Source organism: Fundulus heteroclitus, chromosome 3 (assembly GCF_011125445.2).
Source record: "Fundulus heteroclitus isolate FHET01 chromosome 3, MU-UCD_Fhet_4.1, whole genome shotgun sequence".
Lineage (NCBI taxonomy): Eukaryota > Metazoa > Chordata > Actinopteri > Cyprinodontiformes > Fundulidae > Fundulus > Fundulus heteroclitus.
Window position 1 is genome coordinate 31,430,159 of NC_046363.1, and position 24,895 is coordinate 31,455,053.

The 24,895-nt window shown below is 37.7% G+C and overlaps 1 protein-coding gene and 1 long non-coding RNA gene across 2 annotated transcripts; one reads left to right on the forward strand and one right to left on the reverse strand.

The window, feature by feature from the left end:
• Positions 1-8,794: 8,794 nt before the first annotated feature.
• Positions 8,795-22,291, reverse strand: LOC105939643 (meprin A subunit beta). The gene is made up of 14 exons (XM_036128315.1): positions 22,083-22,291; positions 21,751-21,769; positions 21,613-21,642; positions 21,447-21,463; positions 21,267-21,351; positions 20,671-20,788; positions 19,140-19,318; positions 18,317-18,538; positions 16,040-16,210; positions 11,501-11,731; positions 10,842-11,291; positions 10,562-10,735; positions 9,294-9,408; positions 8,795-9,060 (listed from the first exon to the last, which is right to left on the reverse strand). Exons 1-14 carry the CDS (start codon positions 22,143-22,145, stop codon positions 8,982-8,984), a joined length of 1,953 nt encoding a protein of 650 aa, XP_035984208.1. The 5' UTR covers positions 22,146-22,291; the 3' UTR covers positions 8,795-8,981.
• Positions 15,001-15,458, forward strand: LOC118557853. Its single transcript, XR_004928063.1, has 2 exons — positions 15,001-15,306; positions 15,389-15,458. It is a non-coding gene; the product is annotated as an uncharacterized LOC118557853 (long non-coding RNA).
• Positions 22,292-24,895: the final 2,604 nt, after the last annotated feature.

A 24,895-nucleotide genomic window follows, 5' to 3' on the forward strand; every position in this document is an offset into this window, starting at 1 on the left:
GAAAAAAAGAAAACAGGTTTGAAGAGTTTCAGTACCTTATTGTCATACATGCCTTGTAAACTATGTAAAAATGTGAATCTTTGAAAATCTTGCTGCAGGCCAACTGACCAAATGGAAAACAGACTTAGTTGAGAAACTGGAATGACAGGATGGATCCTAAAAGTTGTAAGTTGTTTGGCATGATGGGATCACTGAGGGATTAATGATCATTGAGGTACCAAGGAGATGCTTTCTTTAAATGTTAAAAGGTGATTTTTTAAAGATGAACATGGAGTTAGCAACTTGTCAGCTCGTTTATTTGGAATGCCTGTTTGGGCCACAGCCTAAAGGTCCTTTGTGGAAAATAAAGTTTTTTGTTCTCTGTCAGACTACAAGATGTACAAGAGTCTAAAAATACACCCCAAAGGTCTTTACTTTGTTGGTAGATTATTAAAAAAAAGTATCAATTGTCAAAACTATATAACACTCTACAAATACTTTCTTTTGGCAACTCAAGGAACTTGTATTTCTATTGCTTTTTCTTAAACATGACATTGAAGATAATTATGGCAAATTTAAGAAGGAGCAAAAATAAGGTGAACTCTATTTCCATCATAGACAAAGTATTATATTCCTGATTACTATATATAAGTTACACGCTTTTTGATTATTAACACCAATTAAAGATATGAGAGCAATAAAGAAAGATCAATCAGCACCTATCAAAAAAACAAACAAACAAACAAAAGAAAAAACAAGAGAACATTTTTAAATCTGAAAAGCAGGACTTATGAAACTAGTAAAGTGGAACAATGTAACAAGCTCTTCCAGCTAGGGTACCTACCTATTTGGCTATTTTATTGTTGTGTCAAAGGGGTTATGACAACAATTTTAATTTTTCTGTGAGAAAAAAGGTGGATGGAGGGGTGAGGGCATGTGGGCGTGTTTGACCGGTTTCCCAAATATGGTTGTAGCCAGTCAGAGTGAAGTTAACTAGGCAGAGCCAGTATCATTACTGCACCCAACCCTTTCACTGAGGAGGGACATCTGGCCAGAAAAAAATAAAAACTACAAAAAGGTGACATTTCTTTTTTCAAATAAAAAATGTGAAAAATGATTTTCATTTGCAGCAATATCAACTACATGAAATGGTTTATACAGGGATGTTATGCCCCTTTAACAATGTGAACATAAAGGGATTAAAATCAAACACTAAAGTAAAAAAAAAAAAAGTATTTGGATTTCAGCTGGGTTAATATTTTACCAGGTATTATTTAATATCTAGTGGCTAGAACAGGGCGCTTGTAACCTGGAAGGGGAATAAGTTCCCCGAATCCCACGGACTGCCACTCTGGTTTTATACCCTTAGCCCCAGAATGCTCTCCGGTTGCCTACAAGGGAGCCAACTCTTCGCTAAAGAGGATGGGTTAAATGCGGAGGACAAATTTCATTAGAATGTGTCTTTCAATGACATGACAAAAGATGATTATTTTCAAAAGTAAAATAAAATAAACAAATTCTCTATCCAAAGTGAAGAAATTAAATATGTTTAATGAAAGGTCAAGTCATGCATATATGAAGTATGTGTATCTTTTTTGAAATCAAAATGTAGCATGTACTGTGTATTTGTTTGAAGCATGCATGTGTAACACAGTTGAAATGGTTCAAGTTAAATCCTGCTAAAATGGACCGCCTGCTGGGTCAAACGTTGAACTGTATTCACCTTTTGAAAGCAAGGTATCACGGGTAATCCTCAAAGCTATAGACAAGCTTCACAGCCAGAGAGCTGGGCAAGATGGCGGCCGAGGAAGCTGGAGAAATGTATGGGTAGCTGCTTAAAATGAATCTCTCAACTTAAAAAAAATAGTTCTGTTTAATGTAAAACAGTTCAGCCAAGCTCTAAAGACACAACACAGCCTGAGATGATAAAAACAGCCTCCACTGGACTTTTGGAAACTGAAGTGCTGGAAATTGACAGAGGTTGGTGACAATCTCCAGCAGTCAATGATGAGAGGCGGGGAAGGGGGTCCATCATGGACAGGTCGCCAGTCACAGGGCAAAAATGTAACAGTTTTATTAAACTTCAAAAATGTTAAATAACGCCTTTTTATAAACTCGTGAGTTGTGATAATCAATTGTTGTGCAATAACAGGCAAAGCAGAGACTGATTATTGTAATGTGCAATCTGTGTTAAATTTAAATGTATGGCCTCATCATAGTGTTGGTTCTGTGTCCCGCAATGTCCCTCACAAGCATCCTATTGTCTCACATTTGGTCATCTGAGATCTGGTCACCCTGTGAGATACAGCTACAGAACGGAGGTGCCTGTATCCATGGCCGGCCGTGTGTGTAACCAGAAAGTTTGCATATGTGTGTCTATAGCTAATCATGACCTGTCCCTCACGATGTCTCAGCCTCTCGTTGACCTGATCAAGTTGGTTGCTGAAGTCAGAATCAAATGCACATGAACCCATGAACCTTATCTCTGCACTCATAGCATTGCTCCCCAGTGCAAAAGGGAGTTGTCGGCAAAACTGCAAAAAAAACCAAAAAAACGTTTTGTTTAAATGCAGATGAGTCAACAAATGCAAATGAGAAGAGAATTATTAATGTACCGGTGTGGTACTATGATGATGACTGGGTAAAGTGTTGACTCAGCATCTGGGCTCCAGAAAGGTCAATTTTGCAGATGTAGTAACTGTCACACGTTGAATAAAAACAACTATAAACCTACACAGAAAAAATATATAGTCTTTAATTTGTGTGATAAAATTATAAACTCTTTCAGCTCTAGTAAATAGCTAGAAAAAATGAAAGTTGAACATGTTAAAAGTAAAATTAGTTTTAAATCATGTTTCTGTTGTCTTCAGTATTTCAGTAGTGTGGTTCCCCTTTCATTGTAATATAACATTTTATTTATAACCACCTTAAAATCAGCCTATGATAAATATGGTACAAAAGAAAATAATAAAAAGATAAATAATTATAGCAATTCATTTGAACTTGCATTCACTTGGATAGATATGAAAGTCAGAAATTTACGAAAGGATAAGGTTGTGGTTGGCCTTGTATGTTCACAGGATTAATTTACATTGAATGTGGCAGGGAGCCAGTGGAGTTAATGTACAGGTGTGAAGTAGATGATGTAATGATGCAAGCTGCTGTCTTTTGAACTAGTTGCAGTTTATGGAGGGTTTCTTGGGGACAGAGAGGGGAAGGGATTTGAAATTATCAAGTTGAGAGGTGAGTGGACTGCAAACCATTTTGGCCAAATTGTGAAGGAAGAACTTGGTTGAAGCTGCAAAGATGAAAGTAAGTTAAGCAGGTGATGTTGTGGATGTGGAAAGTGAAGGAGAGGATGGAGAGAGCAGTCCTGGATCACACCAAGGCTCTGAAGCTGAAAGGTGGGAGAGATACAGGAATTGTCAATGAATATTGTAACACTGCCAGATTTGGTTAAAGTTGACTTCGCACAATAAGTAAATGTGGTACGCAATGTGGCATGACATCCACGGCACCGGGAATATATGGGCTGACTGAAAAAAAAAAATCTGTCAAATTGATTATTTGTGCTTTAACCCCTGGTTTAGGCCTTCTTTTAGTGTTTTAGTGTGGCCGCCATTCAGAAATGGTGGTGTGCTGCGTTTTTTTATTTGTCTACAACAGTAAAAACCTCCAGAGGTTCTTTCTGTTTCTCTCCCTGTCATTCGCTACGGGTGGGCATCTATGAAGTGCTCACCCACAGCTCCTCTGAGTACAACAGGTGAGCAGGAGAAGGGGCACACAGGAGCTCTCCCTGTCTGTTTGAGAAACTGGAGAAACCACTGAAACAGAACACTAAATAGGGTTCAAACTACAGTGCCGATAAGGTCCAAAATGTATGGCTATGTGTTAATCGCGCATGAAAATAACTAACGGGAATTTTCCATACATCAACTCATGCCCTTGTATGTTGCTCCCCTGAGCATTTGGTGTCCTACGCGCAGTGCGTGGTATGCGTGGGCAGAGCTCCGGCACTGTATGTATGTAGGGGAGACCGTGGCTAGTTGTCACACGGGTAAGTTGTCACATTGCAATTATCTTCTCCATCAGAGGGTGCAACCAAAAAGTGGAATACTAGTTTTCTTCCTTTGCATGGTCAGGTCTCACGGACTGATTGAGAAGAGGACAAGACATTGTAAGTTGAGATGAGCACCAATTGACCATTTTCCACTACCCAAAGTAAAAAATATACCCTCTATATTTTTTTAAATAACCTTCATTCAGATAAAAAATTCTAGCAGTTACACATATGGACTTGTTAAAGTAGTTATTAAGGTATCCAGTCATACCTCAGTCATTGTTCTGATTTAGCCTAACATTAAGATAGAGCTAGAATTAGCAAACATGGTCATTTGGGGCAACTTGTCACAGTCATTTTGGGGCAAGTTGTCACATGTAACAACTTACCCCAAAATGATAATTTTCAAAAACAATTAAATCAATACAATTACCAATGAAAGAGAAGAGAAAATATAAACAGTGACCAAGGGAGCAAGCATGCTATGCAAGAGAAGGAAAGACAAAGGTGGAAGAAGAGAGTTAAAGACAAAACAGTAATACAAATAGATGATATGGGAGACAGGGCAAACAGGAATTGGAGAAAGTATTGGAGAGAGGCACAGAAAAGATCCAATGAAGATGCAGTGCTGAAGGCACACACCCCACCAGATAGTCCGCAAGATCATGATATTCAAGAATACAATGCCACACACAGCAGACAGTCTCTCAGACAGGAAAGGGAGAGAAATAAAACAAGAAAAAGGCATTCAAGAGAAATAAAAACTTTGAAAGAGAAGCTTAAGAAGGTAACAATGCAAAGAAACAAAATGAGAAAGAAAATATATCGAATAAGAAATGCTACAAATAAAACAATACTTGACTCCCCAGGCAGAGAAACAAAGAAGATGCTATCAGGAAGCAACATAAGGAATCCAAAAATCAAAAAAAGCCCTTCTATTCCACAACATCCTCAGTAGAAAGCTGAAGAAAAACAAACAAACTCCTGGGCCACGGTGTCAGGTACCAGCACTAAGTGTGTCATCAGGCAAAATTCTCAAAAAGTATCGTCTCCTTCACCAAATCCACCAGTTTGGGATAACCTACAAGTTAATGAGAGGAAAGAAACAGACAAAGAAAAAGCCAACATTCTTAAAGGGAATAACCAATAATGTAAAGGATTTCTTCCTGAACTCTGCATGTGTTACCACTGATAAGACTGACACCATCACTAGGAATAAGATAAAGCAGCAGAGAATGATCCTGGCAGACTCCATGACACAACCTCCACTCTGATTTCCTCATTAGGAACCCCACTGTGAAGCTGAGCTATTTTTCTTTCTGTGCTCTGAAACCATTCTACATCACAGCAACAAAAGCATCTGATCATAAGACATGTCTATGTCAAAAGCATGAAAATGCATACTTAATGCTTGAGGTCCTTAGAACATCTGGAGTTGTGAAGCTAAACAAACTGATGACAGTTTTCAATTAGTTTGTTGCTCTCCAGCAAGTGAGGCCTGCCTTCTTCGCACATGCTCACAATGTCTAAACAAAGGAACAGTTACAACCCAAGAGCAAGACAAAATCCATGTTCAGTGGAAGCAGTGGGAGAGAGTTCAAGAAGAGACAGTCAATGGAATCCACACTAAACTCGTCCAACACAGTGGCAGTCTTTCAGAGCTCATCATACTTTATGAGCAAATACTTGGAAATGAAGACAAGGCAAGGCAAATTTATTTATATAGCACAATTCAGTACAGAGACAATGCAAAGTGCTTTACATGATTAAAATATAGGAATAAAAGCAAGTAGGGTTAGAATGTAGAAACAAAAAAAAAAAACATTTAAAAACAGTAAAACAGTTTAACTTGAACATTCAAAGGCAATTTTAAACAAATGTGTTTTTAATCTCGATTTAAAGGAACTCAGGCTTTCCGCGCTTATACAGTTTTCTGGAAGTTTGTTCCAGATAAGTGGAGCATAGGAACTAAATGCTGCTTCTCCGTGTTTGGTTCTGGTTCTAGGTATGCAGAGAAGGCTGGAGCCAGAAGACCTGAGTGGTCTGGAGGGATTATACGCTGATAACAAGTCTGTGATGAATTTAGGTGCTAAGCCATTTAGGGATTTATAGACTAACAGAAGTATTTTATAGTCTATTCTCTGAGAAATAGGGAGCCAGAGAAAGGACTTTAGAACTGGGGTGATGTGCTCTACTTTCTTAGTCTTAGTGAGGACGCAGGCAGCAGCGTTCTGGATCAGCTGCAGCTGTCTGATCCACTTTTTAGGCAGACCTCTGAAAACACCGTTGCAGTAATCAATTCTACTAAAAATAAACGCATGGATTAGTTTTTCCAGATCCTTCTGAGACATCAGTCCTTTAATCCTGGAAATGTTCTTCAGGTGATAGAAAGCCGACCTTGTAATTGTCTTTAGATGCTTTTGTAGGGTCAGGTCTGAGTCCATCACTACACCCAGGTTTCGGTCCTGATTAGTGGTTTTTAGCTGAAGCGACTGAAGCTGTGTGCTAACTTTTGATCTCTCCTCTATTGGTCCAAAAATTATTACTTCTGTTTTGTTTTTATTCAACTGAAGAAAATTTTGGCACATCCAGGCATTGATTTCTTCTAGGCATTTACTCAGTGCTTGAACTGGTTTATAGTCACCTGGTGACATGGTGATGTAAAGCTGTGTGTCGTCTGCATAGTTATGGTAGCTGATGTTGTTATTTTTTATTATCTGAGCTAGGGGGAGCATGTAGATATTGAAGAGGAGGGGACCCAGGATGGACCCTTGGGGAACCACACATGTAATTTTTGTCGTCTGGGATGTAAAGTTACCTACTGATACAAAAAAGTCCCTGTCCTTTAAGTAGGATTTAAACCAGTGGAGAGCTGTACCAGAGAGGCCGACCCAGTTCTCCAGGCGCTCTAACAGAATGGAGTGATCGACAGTATCGAATGCTGCACTGAGGTCCAATAGAACCAGCACGGTGGTTCTTCCACAGTCTGTATTTATATAGATGTCATTAAACACCTTGATAAGGGCGGTCTCTGTACTGTGGTGAGCACGGAAGCCAGACTGGAATACGTCAAAGCGGCTGGTCGTTTTTAAGAAGGTGTTTAATTGTTGAAATACAGCTTTTTCAATAATCTTACTGATAAAGGGGAGGTTTGAGATGGGCCTGTAGTTCTGGAGTAGTAGTTTGTCTAAATTGTTCTTTTTCAGCAGTGGTTTGATATTTGCTGTTTTTAGGGACTGGGGGAAAACACCTGACAGAAGGGACGCATCTGAGTCAAATCAGACACTATGCCAGGTAAAACTTTTTTAAACAAAGCTGTGGGTAGAACATCAAGGCAGCTGGAGGAGGAACTTAACTGCTGAATGATCTGCTCTAAGCTTTTGTGGTTTATTTGGCTGAAATGGGACATTTTGTCAGAAGTAGTTCCAGCTGAATACAGCTTTGGTTCTGGTGTTGTTATGGTAGTGCAAAGTGATCCTCTAATTTTTAGGATTTTTTCAGTAAAGAAGTTAGCAAATTCATTGCAGGCCCTGGTGGAGTGGAGTTCGGAAGCCACTGACACAGGAGGATTTGTTAGCCTGTCAACTGTGGAAAATAAGACACGAGCATTATTAATGTTTTTCTTGATGATCTCAGAGAAGAAAGATTCCCTTGCATTTTTCAATTGTAAGTTATATCTGTTAAGTCTCTCTTTATAGATGTCATAGTGAACCTGGAGTCTGTTCTTTCTCCACCTGCGTTCAGCTTTCCGACATTCCCTTTTTTCACCTCTAACTGCTGGAGCATTTCTCCAAGGAGATTTTTTCTTCCCGGAAAGAACTTTCACTTTAATTGGAGCAATGCAATGAAACCACAACACATGTGTGTTTAGTGCAAAACCAGTCAAAAGCATACAGAAACACAATTGAGACATGTGAAGAAAGTACAGCAATTGTTCACGTTGACTTTTCAGAATCCTGGAGAGGCATGTATCAATCTGAAGTACAGGCCTGTCATTTTGGAAAAAATCTTCCACAAATAACGCTACATACCGGAATGTATTACATTAAGAATGGAAGGCAGGGTTTTGCACACTTTCAGAGTCAAAGAGACAGGATGCTGCAGCAATCTGGACGCACATGGATCCAGTTCTAAAAGATATCAAACCGTGCACTTTTGGTCTTATGGTCCAAGTAAACAGTATAAGAACAAGAATAACGTGTTCCTTCTGTCTTGTATCCCCCCTACACTTGGGTTTGAAAGAGCAACATGGAACTTCTTCCCCACTTCCCATGGTAAGGGTGCACCAAATTGCATATTGGGTGCATTGGCGGAACAGTGAAAAGAACAGCTGACAACCTGGTCTTAGGAAGAAATGATGTGACAGATGGACACACATTCTTTGAAAAGGTCTCGAACACTCTGAAGAGCATTCAGCTGTATCACATTGCAGATCTGGTTCTCTGGTTATGCATAACAGCTACACAATACAGTAATTTTCATTTAAAGGGAAATTAACAAAATTCATTTTGTGGCAGTTTATGACCACTGTGCGTGCAGAAAAGACCCCACACTATTGTTTTCTTTTTAAATTTTTATTAATTTTACTAAGCCACCAAACCCAGAGACCCGTAGTAAAGTATATTAGGGCACAGATAAAAACATTGGAAAATGAAAAATCAAAAAACTGCTTAAAGCCCCTGCTTACAGTTGACTTTCTTCTTTATTTCAGAAGAAGAAATTCAACCATAAGCATTTATTTATTAGCATTCTAACATGATCAATGACCATATGAAAGAAACGTGCAGTCCCACACCCAAACATGAATGCAATGTAAATGTATCATTATTTAGAATTATGTGTGCAATGTAGCGTTTCCGTTGAATTTTTTTATTAGAGAAATGAGCCATAAAAAACATTAGTTTTCAAAGCCAATATATTTGAATGGAAGGTTTATGTTTCATCAAGGCAGCAGAGCGATCCCTGCCAGCAGGAGGGTGAGGATGGGAGAGGCGACCAAACCAGGAGAGATCCCAGAAATACTATAACAGAAAGAACATATATGATTAAAAATATTTGAAAACTCTATACATAGCTGATTTTGTCTTTCTATTGCATTATGCATATGTGCATTACATCCCCAGTTGGATTTCAAAACTAGCAATTCCTGCAGGTGTAAACTATCTGGTGAGGTATTAGGGATAACTGTGGGTATCTGACTTGTTTTAAAACTGTATATTGTTACAATGAAACTATATTTGAATCAAGATCTCACCCTTCATCAGTCTTCAGGCACAGGGCTTCTTTGAAATTTATAGAATGTTGTCTAATGTTCAGAGCTCTTACTTGAGAACATGGTAGGATATCTCCATTGACCAGAGGTGTGAGATCTGCCAAAAGACAAACAAAGGAAGAAAACAAAAAAAAAACTAAATAAGGGTTCTCTCCAGGTACTCTGGCTGCCTTTCACAGCATTTAAAAAAAAATGGTCCCTCTATATTACCCTGATGAGGGTGTACATATGGTTGTTTGTCTTGTGAGGCTTTGTGATGGACTGGCAACCTTCAAGAGTATTTCTCAAATGTAGTAAACTGATGGATAATCTACAGCTAAATTGTAAATGAGTGTGCCACGAGGAGAGCTCTGACAGTACATGCAGGTGATTATCTTTCATTTATCAGCCAGAGAATGTGAACAGCTAGAAAAAATGTGAACCAGAAAATTAAAATCAAAGCAACACAGAAATCAACATTTGGAAACCACTTAAATTGCCTCTCCATCCATTACATTGGCCTTCTTCTTTTATACATCATGACTGCCCTTTACTGGCATCTGCCCAAGCAGCATCCCCATAGGCATTTTTTGTTAAACAAATATATGGGTTGCATCATCATGGATGTTGTGTTTATAGATGGACCAAAGTGCAGACAAGAGCCAGGGAAACGCACGGTGAAGAGAATGATGGTTTAATATAGAAACAAAAAGGCCAATTTACAGATAGGCCAGTGGAAGGAAAAGGACCTGGAAAATAACAAGAACAACCCAGAACTGGGGAGCATAACTAAGGATCCCACAAAGAGGGAGAAGAAACTGACAGTATAAGTAAGGGAGAAAACAAAGGGGAAGGCAGTTGACATTAATTAGCACAGGTGAATGACATGATGGTAATGAGCTGAGGGAGAGGGATGATCTGACAGAGACAAGTAGGAAAACAGAACCTAATAAGAATACAAAAACTACCATAAATAAAGAGACTCTATAACTAAATTAACCTACTAATGACTGAACTAAATACAGAAGACAGGCAGGTAGGAAAACAAAGATCTGACAGAAGTATAAATAAAATAACTAAATCCATAATGAATAGGATACTAAATAATGACAGGAAACAAGGAGGAAAGAACAGCTCATAAATAGTACTGAAAGGTGAAAAGCTGACAGAATGTACCGTCCCCAGGAGCCTAAAACAAAAAAAATAGTCAAACACCTTGGGATCATGACATGTATGGGCTTTTGATATTAAAGCAAAACATGCGTGCGTACCTTCAAAGCTAAATGTGAAAATGACACTCCCTCCCTTCAGGAACTCTCTGGTTTCCAGTTCTTCCAGTGTGACAAATGGAAAGTAACCAATCCGAAATAAACCATAGAGTTTTTCACCATTCTCAACAAGAACTACTCTTCCATGGTAATAGGGGTTGCCCCACCAACTGGTGACTGTTTATATAAAGCATGTTAACACAAGAAAAAGTGAAGATATAATTATTACTCTTCAATTAAAGTTCTCCCTTATTGTAATATCCAAATTATGTGGTGCACCTACCTATCCTGTACCACAGGTTGCGAGTAACAAAACTTCTTTGCTTTGACATTTGCTTTTGCACGCTAGGGTTTTGATCCAGCACTTGCAAAGTCATTTGCTTTTGCAGGCAAGGCCATTTTAGCTGGTCATCATTTTCACCAGACAAGAGCTGCACAAACATTCCAACAGATTCCTTGTAGAGTTTGACACCTATCCGGTAAGAGTAGCCCTCCTTGGAGTATTGCCGTGGACTGTATATTGTGGTTCCAAAGGCACTGGTGCTTAAAAGTTTCTCAAAGTCATCAATCTGCAATGTTACATGTGGACACTCGGTCTCAGAGAGATTTATGTCATCAATTGAGAAGCTGCCTGTAGAGTTCCTGTCTCCTTTCCAAGCCTGAAACACCACCTGGAAGTTTTTGGTGGCATTCAGAGAAACATGGTGGAGCTGCCAATGATATGTTGGTGGACCTGGAGAGAAGGTTTTAGATCATTATGATACACTGTATAAGTATCTCGGTACACAGGTAGAAATGCATATCATAAAAAAGGCTAAGAACCAAACAATAACAGAATAGAACAGAAAAGCCTGTATCGTCAAGCCTGTATCGTCATTAAAACATAAGGAATAGAAAAATTGGTAAAGTCACTTGGATTAGTCAGTGCATCACAGACATTACCAGTGATCTGTCCCATGAGACGGAGAGTTCCTGTGGTGTCCTGCTCATCTTGAAACTCTCTGATCCAGATGTTCAGTTCATCTAACTCATTTCCACTATGGAAATAGTAGAACTGCAGACACTGGACTTTACATTCCCTTTTAGTACTCATGATTTGTGTCCTGAGCCAAGCTGAATCTCCCTCTTGACCTGATGCTAAGCTGGCATGGAGGAAGTATCCTATTTCCTGACCTGGAATGACAAGGTAAAAAAATAATGTAATAATGTCTTACTTTCATCAACATATAATATATCTACACATAATGGGACACAAAAAATTAAAGTTTTCTCACTTAAATTAAGTTAACCATTCCTGTTTAAAGCTATTTATGTTAGTGAAAATTAGTTCTAAATTCCAGAAATTTAGATTTAGAGTGTCCTGCGTTAGTAATCGAGAGGAGAGGCATTGACGTATATTATTAAAATTTGGCCTCAACTTCCTAAAGTTATGAATGAACTGGGTCTCTGTGAGGTTGTTAAAATCTCTGCCCCACCATTCCTGGCTGTGTCCCCTCATCTAAATAGACAATTGTGTAGCCAAAACTTTGTAAAATGCCAGAGTTTCACTCTCTTTTTATTTGTGTGCTTCGCCCTCAGCACCCGTTAGCACAATAAATTGCTTCCATTGAACACTTTAAAGCATAAAACCTATTTCTGCCAGGTTTTCTGGTCCAAAGCTTGTTGGACATGAAGTCATTATTATTATTCTTTCGCGCATATGAGCCAGTTTGGAACTGCAAACAGTTCACATTGGAGTCAGATATAGGCACCCTTTTAAAAGTAATGTGAACAGCGTTGCAAATAAAAATCAGATTTCAGAAAAAAATCTGATTTGAGCTTTGAGAACGTAGCCTATGCCTCATGTAGCCAAATCCGCTGGCCTTAATTTTAAAGTTAGAAATCCGTTAAGGCTTACATATACTTGCGCAGACTTATTTTCCTGACTCCACATCCTCTTTGCTTGGATGTGTTTGTTCCTTTCCAGAAAGCCTCCACGAGTCTGTGAATAGCAATGGCTACTGCATCTAGCTTAGTGCCAAAGTTCTTTGGAGGGCATGTCATTACAAGCAGAATGCTTGTAATCTATGTGGAGAAGATTACCTCGTTTCAAACTAAATGTTGAAATTACATACTGCTTCCGTATTTGGTGCAAAAAGAGTGGTTTACAACCGATATTTAAATAAATCCATTAACCTTATTGTGAATATTTAATAATGTCTTTTAATTGTGGTTAACAATCTCTATTACAGCATTTAACTTTTGACAAACCAGATGTTGTTTGTGTTCTTTTTCCCGTTTGCTACAATTGGAATTGTGGAGCTTGACTTGGCTGGAGCCCAATGGACCGAAATTGAACAATAAATTGGAGTTGTTTCGTAATTTGGTGGTGAATGACGGAGATTGTGACCATCAACAGTAACGTTCAGAGTAGTCATGGACTATATTCCTAATTCCAATATGGAATTGTTGTCATTAGTAAACATAACAATGTAGTTGCTCCATTAGCTGGACATGAACAGAATGGAGCATGTACGGAGGATATGGAATCTGTTGGGTCTGCGGACATCCGCACGGAGTCCCTACAGACTCTGTATGGACAGGTATGCACAAAGCTCAATTTTTATGACCGCACACTTGATGTGGTGTCGCACTATAAAGTGCTCAGCGGAAAGAGGTCTTCCTATTGGACTGTTTATATATGTCACACCACAGTTGCTAGGATGCACAGCGTCCCTGCCACGCTCTGCGTCACACTGACAGTTGTGCAGTGTGTGGCCACTGGAGAGGAAAGGCAGCTAGGTGCTCAACCAATTCATTAAACTTGTTACGGTGCTATCCATTCCCCCGCTTTGTCCCTCAGGGAGAAAGTGCGGGAAATGTAGTAATTTGTTACAAGACAAAACAAAGTCATGAGTTGATGAATGGAAAATGTCTTTGTAATGTAAATGTTGAGTAAAACCTGTGGTTGTCAAAGTTAATGTGTAAATGCACATTAACACAATTTCCTTTTAACAGCAGTATTTTTTTAAATGCTCGATTTACAGAGGGTTTGCATAAAAAAATATTGCATTTGAAAACGTCTCAAAACTAAGTCTTATTCTAACATCAAGTTTTGTATGACACTGCCCATTGTTGCATTTCATTCATTGTACTTTATTTGTTTCCTCATTTTAGTCCCACTTTAAATCTATTGTCGGTCAATTTTCCTCCATGGTAGGTAAAACTGTTATTTTGTGTGGAAGTAAATGTGCCGTTGTTGTTGCAAAATGGGTTCAGTGTTTTACCAACATTTTAATTTCTCCTCTTACTTTTTGTAGCTGATTTGAAAACATGAATATTGAGAACCTATTTTGGGAGTAAAGAGAAAGCACTGACATATACGGTATTGTTCATTTTCGGGGTAGTGGCATTGGTGGATGGGAGAACCACAAAGCATTTGTGCTCAGCTGCCCAAGTGACTTGCACTGCTCCCTGTGTTTAGGGTTAATTTCCTTTCGGAAAACCTATTTGTGTTCAAGCTTTACCAATGATGTCTACATCATTTACTTGAACATTTTTATCTAGAGAGACTCACATAGACAAAAAGACGCAATTAGAGAGATTTATTGACATAAATTAGAAAAGTTATTTGGTGCTCGGACCCTGGCAGAAGACATGAAAGATGCGAATGTCTATGAGTTTGGGTGTTCATTTTAGAATTAGGATTAGTGAAATCTTCCCCCCAAGAGCTGGACACTGGTGGAGGCCGTAGGAGAGAAGTAGTCAGGTGAAGCTTGTGAAGGTGAAGGAGAAGATGGTGGAAGAGGGTCGAAGCTCAGCTGAAGAGCAGGAGAAGGGGTGGAGTGCCTTATGGGCAGTCTTGTGGGAATGTTAGCATGAGAACTTGAGGCAGATTGGCTGGCGCACGGATGCTTGACGAGGCAATCAGTGGATGTGGTGCGCAGGGCGTGAGTCTTCCAGCTTGAACTTTCATTTAAACTTCATTCCTAGTAGAGTATGATGACTGAATATTCCAACTATGTATATACCTGCTCTTAACTGCACACCTTGACACCACTTTTCCAACGTCAGCATGCCAATTCCTTCAAATATTAAATTTAAATACTAAACTGACAACAGTTTTTAAATTAATCTTTTCTGCAATCATCAACTCAAATGTAATGCTATTCTCATTCACAATAAAACGAGTATACAAATTCTAGATCTGTGGCAAATGTTCAAATTGAAGCATTTATGGGAGGCCCCTGCTGGTCTGGGGGCCCTAAACAGCAGCTTAGTTTTGTCATAGTCCAGGCCTGATGCAGGCCGGGTTTTCTCTCTCTCCCTTCTCAGCAGGGCTGGACAGGCAGGTGCTTCACATGTGAGCTGATTACCACCCTTCATAAGGAGCTGGAACCAGGAGGAGGGCGTCAGTTCGTTACCGCTCATGTGTTGGTACAGACCAAACCCTGTTTCCAAGCCTTGATTCCTTGCATGACCCAAGCCTAATTCTGTTCTCATTTTCCTTCCTCCTAGAAACCTGGATTCCAAGCCGAGAAACCATTCCTCTGTTACTCACACATTCTGAAGACTCCACCAAGACGTTCCAAGCCAGCTTCATGGAACCCATGAAGCCTTTGATCCACACCCTGCATAAGCCCTCCTGCCTGAGCTCGCCTGCCTGTTCACCCTCTGACCAAACATCTGGACAACACCTACCGGTCCTGCACCTCACATCAACAATCCTGGACATCACCCTCCCAAGCTCAAGCCAAACCATCAGCCCAGTGAGTTCCAGGGCTCTCCTCAGATTCTCACCATTCAAACCCTCACCTTTCTGTTGCTCACCTCTCGCCTTCCCTTCCTCAGCAAGACCCGGACATCCAGCCTGCCGACTTCATCTCCATCTTTTATTTTCTTCAATAAAACCTTTAACTGATTTCTGCCTCCGTGATTGTGCTAATTCAGAGTCAATTTGCCAAACATGACAAGTTTGCTTTGTCTTGGGCCAGCTATGAGTGTGTTTAAGGTGTGGCCTTCAAATGCATCCACAGATGTGCTTCCATTTGACTAAAGTGTTCTGAGTCAGCCTATCAGAAGCTTACAAAGCCATTAAGTCATGCTCTGACTTTTCCAATTTTTTTTAAAGGCATAGCTTTAGTCTTACTGTAAGTGTAAAGTTCTGAATCAACCTACAAAATCCTCTCCCTGTGACATTATGGAATGTAGCAAACAGAAATAATTTTGGTATTCCCAACTGAAATAAATTTAATATGTGACAGTGAGGAAAAACAGGTTATTGGTCTTATATTGTTTTTGCAGATATCTGATTTTAACAATATAATGTATAATTTTACACATTAGTTCAGAGATGAATCAGATAATTGCAGGCTTGCATGTGCATTTACTTTAGAGTGAATTTTAATTTCAAATTTTACAGTATCTGATAATTCTGTAATAAATCAATTCCACTCAATATTTTGTTACCTGAAATGTAATTAATATGCTTTCAAATCTTACCATAATCTTCATTTTTGCCTGGTAGAGTTGTGTGGTCAGACATTAGACCCCTACAAGCTTGTCTAACCACTTCCCAGCCATTGCCCTTTTGTGTACACTTGTTTATTTGGCTCATGTTGCAAATGTTTCCATTGGAAAAGTCACAGAAGAACAAAAAGGCAACTGTAGAATCTGTAAATAAAAAAAAAATCATAACATTTATCTTTTACTCTAAACAAAATGTTCTTATTTCATCAATACAAATTGGCTCAAAGTACAAATATGTATCCTATGGTTGGCTCTGTGCTTACAGAATTTAATACATTCAGTTCAGTGCAATTTGTGTATATTATGACAATTCAGAAAACATTTAATCTCTTTGGCACTGTACGAAGTCCATCAAAGCTTTCTATAAGGAAACCCAGCAGATTGCATCAAGTCATTCACTTTTAGCATTTACTAGTCCAGGATGAGCATGAAAAGTTCACGTTTGAAATGCCAACAGATCCCTATATGCACACTTCTGCATTATTTTATGAGAATTGTGTGCAGACCACCAAAGATGACCGATTTTGCACTCAAGGCCAATTAAGGCAAGGCAAATTTATTTGTATAGCACAGTTCAGTACAAGGACAAGGCAAAGTGCTTTACATGATTAAAACATGGGAAAATAAAAACAGAATAAAAGCAACTTGGAATAAAATGTGGAAACAATTTAAACAAAATAAAACATGGGAAAATAGAAACTAAAAGCGAATATTAATGATTTTAAAAACAGCTTAAACCAATGATGTTTCAGTTAACAATTTAACTAAAACAGTCAAAGGCAATCCTAAAAAAAATTGCTTTTTTAATCCTGAATTAAAAGAACTCAGGCTTTCAGCACTTTTACAATTTTCTGGATGTTTGTTTCAGATAAGTGGAGCATAGGAACTAAATGCTGCTTCTCAGCGTTTGGTTCTGGTTCTGGGTATGCAGAGTAGTCTTGAGCCAGAAGACCTGAGTGATCTAAAAGGTTGATACAATGATAACAAGTCTTTGATGTAATTAGGTGCTAAGCCATTCAGTGACTTATTTACTAACAGAAGTCTATTCTCTGAGATACAGGGAGCCATTGTAAGGACTTTAGAACTGGGGTGATATGCCTCTACTTTCTTAGTCTTAGTGAGGATGCAGGCAGCAGCGTTCTGGATCAGCTGCAGCTGTCTGATTGACTTGTAAGGCGTACTTGTGAAAACACTGTTGCAGTAATCAATTCTACTAAAAATAAAGGCGTTTCCAGTCCTTTAATCCTGGAAACGTTCTTCAGGTGATAGAAGGCCAACCCTGTAACTTTTTTAGATGTTTTTGGAGGTTCAGGTCTGGGTCCATCACTACACCCAGATTTCGGGCCTGATCAGTGGTTACTGGCTGAAGCTGTGTGCAAACTTTTGATCGCTTCTCTATTGGTCCAAAAATGATTACTTCAGTTTTGTTTTTATTTGGTTGAAGAAAATGTTGGCCGATCCATGTATTGATTTCTTCTAAGCATTTACTCAGCACTTGAATGGATTCATAGTCACCTGGTGACATTGTGAAGTAGAGCTGTGTGTCGTCTGCATAGTTATGGTAGCTGATGTTTTTTATGGTCTGAGCTAGAGCCCCTCAGATTTACATTAGGCAGATCTATCAACTGAACACAATTTCATGAGGATTGTGCCATGTGTATGGCAAGTTTCAGAAATCTGTTTATCCAGATTTATGAATTTGAAATAATTGCCTGAAAAAAATAAATAAATAAAAATAATAATTTCCCTCTCGGATTAAAGTATTATTATTGTTATTATTAAAGTACTTCTGATTCTGATTCTGATTAAAAGCAGACCATATTTTGTAGTGGAAAGTCTACACAAGCCTTTGTATTGTTCATGATCTGTCTGGTATGTTTGACATTGTATAAAATAGAATATTTCTGTCAAAAACCGTATGTTGGTAATATCATGTTTTTCGTAATTTGAGGCTATTTACTTGAAAGTGAACAAAATTAAACTTAAAGGTCCAGCATTGCGTTATAACTAAATTCAATATTATTTATTTTCTCACAAGCTTAATTAAGTCCATTGCCCAGTTTTGTTTCACACTTTATAATTTGAAAAAAAAAAATACTTAAAGTACAACAAAAAAACAAAATGTCTGAATAATGATATTTTAGCTATGCAAGAAGTTTAAAGTTGTGTTGAACATCTATGCACAGATTCAACTATGACAATAGATATAATCTTTTTTTCTAATTTCAACAATCATTCTGTAGGACTTACTGCATTTGTAAAGAAGGTTCAACTCTTCAGCATCACGTGGACTCATTTCCAGTCTTTGACCAATCACATCTTGGAATTTGGAGTCTTTGGTAATAATTGTTCGATCTTTGTAGTTATATCTTAAGAAATCTTTGCCCGAGTGCATCACTGACAGGTAATCATATGGCACACCGTTGGTGGTGCTCAGATCACTGCTGACCTTCGCGAAATCTGTTTTGTAATCTAAAGGACACAAAAATACTCAATACCGAACAGAAAAAAGGTTTGTTGGAAACATACTTAAAAACAAATGTTCATCCCTAATTATTATAAAATTAAACAGATTAAAAGCAATTTAGCTGATGCCAGAGCAAATTCTTGGTTATCTGGGTCATTGCAACAGCAAATCAGAGACAACCGGACTTTCGCTTAGCATTTCTGAAAACATTTCGACTTTCTCAAATGCAAGCCACCAGAAGTGACAAAGACTCCTGGATAGGTGTGGGAACATTTTCAGAAAAACTCAATTAAAGTACATCTGCCTCTTATTCAAGCCTGTTTTCAGATTAGCTAATCTATTTTGTATTTCTAATCCTGCTATAAATCTACCAAGTGATGCCAACATTTCACACAAAGTAAATATTGAAACAATCAAATGTTCTTAAAGTTGTTAAAACAAACTGTTTTAATCACTGAATAGAAAATATTGGGCAGATTGGCCTGATTTATAATTTTTATTTAATCATACTTCCAATCTAACCATTTCTAAGAGGTTAATATTCTTATTTAACTCTAATATGTTGGCATAGCAAAACAGATAAAAACTATAATAAAATTAGCAAACCTGGTATGACTTTGTCAAAATCAATCTGCACATAGTCATCCCTGTCATATCTGAGCTCTTCATGGTAGAAGCCAAGGATGTGAAAAATTAGGTGTTCAATAGAGCCAATGTCATCACAGTAGGGTCTGATGGAGATGTCCTGTCCATTGGCGACTAATCGACCAATATATGACCAGCACCTAGAATGGAAGAATCACAGATTATTATTGGAGGCATCTAGCCTTGTCAATGTGTAGACTCTACTGTTCAGTGATGATATCATGGCTAATCAGGGTCAATGTATAATGTATATGTGTGTGTACATATATGTATATATATATATATATATATATATATATATATATATATATATATATATATATATATATGTGTGTGTGTGTGTGTGTGTGTGTGTGTGTGTGTGATTTCTGCAGACACAGTTTGTACACTACAGTTTGCACTTTTTGTGAATACCTTGACTTCTTGACTTCTTGACTAACCACATAAGCGATATACAATTTACAAGTTTTGAGTTATTTACTGCATAACTGATTACTATTTAAAAACTGTTAATACTCTATTGAAAAGATTAATTAAAAACACGTCCTGAGAGCAAAATACATTTCCACCTTTAAGGGATTTAAATGGCATAGACATGTTGCATTTGACTGTAAATTACAGGATACGGTTGAACAGATGCAGAATGGTGAGCAAGAACTAAGGAATTAACCTATACTTTTTCACCATATCAGACCATAATGAGTTCATGCTTTTAATGATCTGGTATAAGTCTTTACAGATAATGACACGACTTGTATGCCCTCATCCCAACAAGAAACAGTCGTAAAATGTGGTAAACAAATACAATAATAACAGCGGAGCAAAACGACAAGTACAAGGAATATACAATCTTAGATTGAATGCAGGGACAGCTTCGTACTGATCGATGTGCCCGCTCCTTCTTTGTTTAACTCTGTATTAGACAGGGGCTAAACATTTTAGAATTAAGGGATTTTCAGCCGTTGTTAAATAATATTTCAACATATAGCTATACTCTAAATCCACTGGGTCTCAGTTACAGATTTCACAACTAAACTAATTTTCCACCGCTTTTTCTTTTATTATGTAATTTAGTTTAATACGTATTCTTTTGCTGATAACCTGTCATTGTATTTTGATTATTTAAAGCTTTATCAAATATTGAGCTCATTTTTGTCTGTTCTTAAGCACCTCTGAGATTGAGACGAAATGTTTTCCTCAGGCAGCACTAGTCTATACTTGAATCAAAACTGAAAACTGAAGGTTTATATTGACTTAACTTTGTAGGACTTTGCTCCAGTCATGGACTCTATATCTTGGCACAGGATTCAGAGGACTCAGGTAATTTATAAAAATTAACATATTTACCCATTCTGCCTCACCTAACTTTCTGTTTGACCAATCATTACAATTGTAAGTATATCAATAATAATATGATTGACAAAAAATATTTTACACACATTACTGATGACCTGTAATTTAGTTGAATGACAAAATAAAGGTGCATACATACCCATAATAACCTAGGAAATTAATGTAATACTCCTCAGAATCTCTGGGTTTGAAGTCAATGCATGACTTTAGCCTGAACTGGTCAAAAGCTCTCATGATGACTCCTTTAGTGTTCAGATCTTTTGTTGTTTCAAAAACAAAATAGTTGTGTAGAAAGAACAAAAACAACAGCAATCATTACACACCTCAAGCAATTGATCAGTCAGGAAGTAAAAATTAAGTAGAAAAGAACAAACAAATAAAAACATTTCCTCTTCAACCTGATTAGGTTAAAAAAGGTTTGTTCAAGCTGTCACGTCTACTTTATTGATGAATGCCTGCTATCATGTTTTACATATGTTCTGTTTTACATAAACTGAACTTTTACTTCCTTCCCTAAGCAATTAAATTACCATCACACAATTAAAAGAGAAGTAATATTTAAATACATAGGTTAATTTTTTTTGTTCAAGCTTCTACATCTACTTTTTGATGAATACTTGCTGTCCTGTTTTACATAAACTGAACTTTGACTTACTTCCCTAAGCAATTAAATTACCATCACACTATTAAAAAAGAATATACAGACAGACATTTATGATGGAAAATGATATTTACCCAGGCTTTTGTCCAACACATACGGAATTGGAGATGTCCACCGGTAGTCTCTTGCCAAAGTACTACTTCTTGCAGAGATTGGTGGCTAAAGTAGAAATCATTTGAGACAATTTCTGCAAGTCAACATTTTCAGAAAAATATAACATCAAAGTTTGCTCATAGCAAGAAGCAAGAACTTACCTTACGAGTATCCTCATCTAACAAATTATAAGATAAAGCATAAATGTTAGTGATTTTTTCCCCCCAAAGAGATCAAGGACTAAAAGATAATAAAATACGCATTTTCAAGTCTGAGATAACAATAATACAAGATCTGTGTATTGTAACACATAATTATCAGTTTTACCATTGGTGTTGTTCTTGTTGTCATCAATTTCTACAAAAGCACACACAATAGCTCCTTTGAAGTTCATTACATGTACAACCACAAAACGCAGTTATAGAGTATTTATAAATAATATAAAAAAAGCATAGTATAACTTACCACCTATATTTTCATCTTCCTAGATAAAACATGAAAACAAGCTTCTATTAAAAATTATTTAAAGATAATTTGAGAAAGTAGTTAGTTAAACTATGGGTTAATTTCAATATTACCAACAGAGTTGAATCATTATCATATTTGTGTTTAAGATTTGTAGATATATATATGTCTTAAATGTGTTAAAAAAAATACAACAGTGTCAAATTTTATTAGTTATATAGTGATTGGTTAAATCTGCTGTTGTTGTCTATCGCAGAATTTTGTTGCCAGAACTAAAATAGGTTATATTTTGTCAGTGATTCATGGTAGATCAAATAAAAACATTTACTTACTGTGTCCATGGACAGGGTAGATGAAACCACCAAAATGACCATTAGAAAAATGCTGCCTTGCATCTTTTTGGTTAGTCTAAGCTTTGCAGATAGTGGCTGAAAGACCCAAATGCAGACATGTAGATGTTGGATAAGATCAGAAACTATCTTTCAACAAGATAAGATAATGTAGGCGTTTCAAATGAAATAAAAAATCAGATACATAAGCACAAGGGAGTCAGATAGCATACACCTGTGGTAAAAGGAGGATCTGTCAAACTGGGCTAAGACCCAGAATCTTATATAACAGGTAAGAGGGCGGCTAAAGAGGAGGAGCTGGGCGTGAATCAATTCCGATGTGTTTTGATATAAAATTATAATATAATGTGACTAGGGGAAACCTAATATAAAAGAATAAACATTTTATTTAGTAACAGAACGGATAAATCACAAGTTGTAGGAAAAAAAGATGATGTAACTGAGTCTAGAGACTAGATTAACAAAATAACCAATAAAAACTTAAATATCAAAAAAGTGTACCTTTATCTTTCCTCAACTGAAACTATGCTGCCCCGAAGCTTGTCTAAACATAACTGGTGGGTAGGAGAGGCCTAAACAAAAATACCAGACAAACAAAAAGAATACAATGTCTGCAAGATTTTTCTATAAACCTTTGTGCTGTCCACAGGGCTTGCTAGAGAGACAAGACTCCTGTGCAGGTCAATCATGGTACAAATATAAATCTGGAGCAAGGAATCGTAGGGCAAATAAATTAATAATAGTTGCACTCACCTGGGACCTTTCAATGATGGAAACTCAGAGAGACAGAACGCCTAATTTGAGCTACAATAGACCAAGGTTAGTTCTGTAGAGCTTCCTCAAATAGTGGAAAATCCCACTGAGAAAAGTCATGTCATTGTGCTAGGCCTTAGGCAAAGGCAAATTTTTATCTTTCATATGAATGGATCTAGTTCAAATATTAAATAAATGCAAACATCTCACCCTTTCGTGTTTATGGTTGTAAAATATCTAGTTTGTTAGGGGTTTAACCTTCTTGTCCAGAGTAGATAAAGGTTGAGATGGGATGGTATGGCCTAACGGACAGAGAAGTCACTGGTTAAAATGGATGAAGCTGAAAATATTAGCCAAATAGGGGTGAGGCGTGTCACTGGATGACCATTTTAAACTAATTGTTTGGCTAGATTTAGCGTAGACTCCTGACAGGTCACCATTCTATCAGAGAGCAGCATTGAGACATACAGGACAAACAATGATGCTTTATAACTAGGTTCAAAGTGAAATGTGTGTAATTAAATATAGATATTATATTTTTCGAAAAGGCTGTGAGATGACATTTGCTGTCAAATATTGCTGTAGAAATACTGTGAATTGAATTTATATACACTACAGTGTCATGATTTGGGTTTTCTGTTTGCTTTGTTTTGGACTTTTCTGGACTAATTAGTTTCCACTCCCCTCACCCAACAGCCATACGTCACCACCCAATCAGCTCAGTCCAATACCCAGTCACCAGTTACCAGTCAGTTAGCTTAGATCTGCTCCACCTGCAGCCATTAATTACTGCCAACTCTGCTCACCTTTTCCCCTGTCTATATATACCTGCCTCAGCCAACTCATCCCTATCGCCAGATCGTCTCGTTTTGCCTCATGTACACTGCTGTTGTGTTTCTACCAGTTGCTGTTTGCTCAGCCATCCTGGCTCTATTTCACTGTTTCGTGTTCAGACCTCACTGATGTGCTCTTCCAGTGTCAGCGTGCTGCTCAAAGTCTGCCTTTTCCCCCGTGAGTTCTGGCTGCATGCTCTGCCCGTGCTGGTGTTTCCTCAGCCCGCATTGTCTGTTCTGGTCAGCCTCTGCCGTCATCTCTGGTCTGCCACTTCCTGCACGTTTCTGGACAGTCAAATCCTGCCTGCTGCTCCTGTCCTTGCTCAGTTCACATCGCCATCTGTGCTTTCGGGTCTCCTGCCAAATTATGCCGGTCTCATCAGCTACCAGTATTCATCCTTTGCTCAATCAAATTTTTTAAAAGGAACATAACTCTGTGTCCGGTTGGAACATCGGACACAACATATTATTAGTGTAAACATATTATTATATGTTTACACTACAGTCCTAAATATTGACAAACCAAGAACCTTAACATATAATCCCCATGCAGATGGTTTAGAAAACGTGCTTTATTTGCATATTTCTTTCTATACTGCCTTCATTTTTTTAAAAGTATCACTAAAATTTGGATGCCTTGCACTGTGAGGGCCTACTTGGGTAGTGTTAATGCGAGCACTGAATTCTTCCATATAAAACCTATATGAACCTATTTTTCCAGACATTGTGCTGAATGTTGAACCTGGGTACATAATTTCCAAAACGTTTGATATGTGGATCAGTTAAATCTAATGTTATCCACAGTAAAATAAGGCTACACAATGCAGTAATGTTCATCAAAAGGGACAGTGAATTTGTCATTTTATGACACCTGTGCGTGCAGAAAATATCCAACAATTTTGGTTTCTTGTTACTTTTTTTCACTTTATTAAGCCACCAAACCCACAGACCCATATACAAGTAATTTTAGTGCATAGATAAAACCAACATTGGAAAATGAAAAGCCAAAATGAACTTCAAACTGCTTGAACCCTTATAATTCAGCATTCAAACATCATCAATGAAAGTCTATAGACTTTTAATTAATCAGAATTGTGTGCAAAGTAGCATTTCCTTTTAAAATAAATTCATAGATCAGCTCCAATGATCCATAGAAAGCATTAGCTTTAATGTTGTTTCAAAGCCAAAGGGTGAGAGTTAAGGTGATGA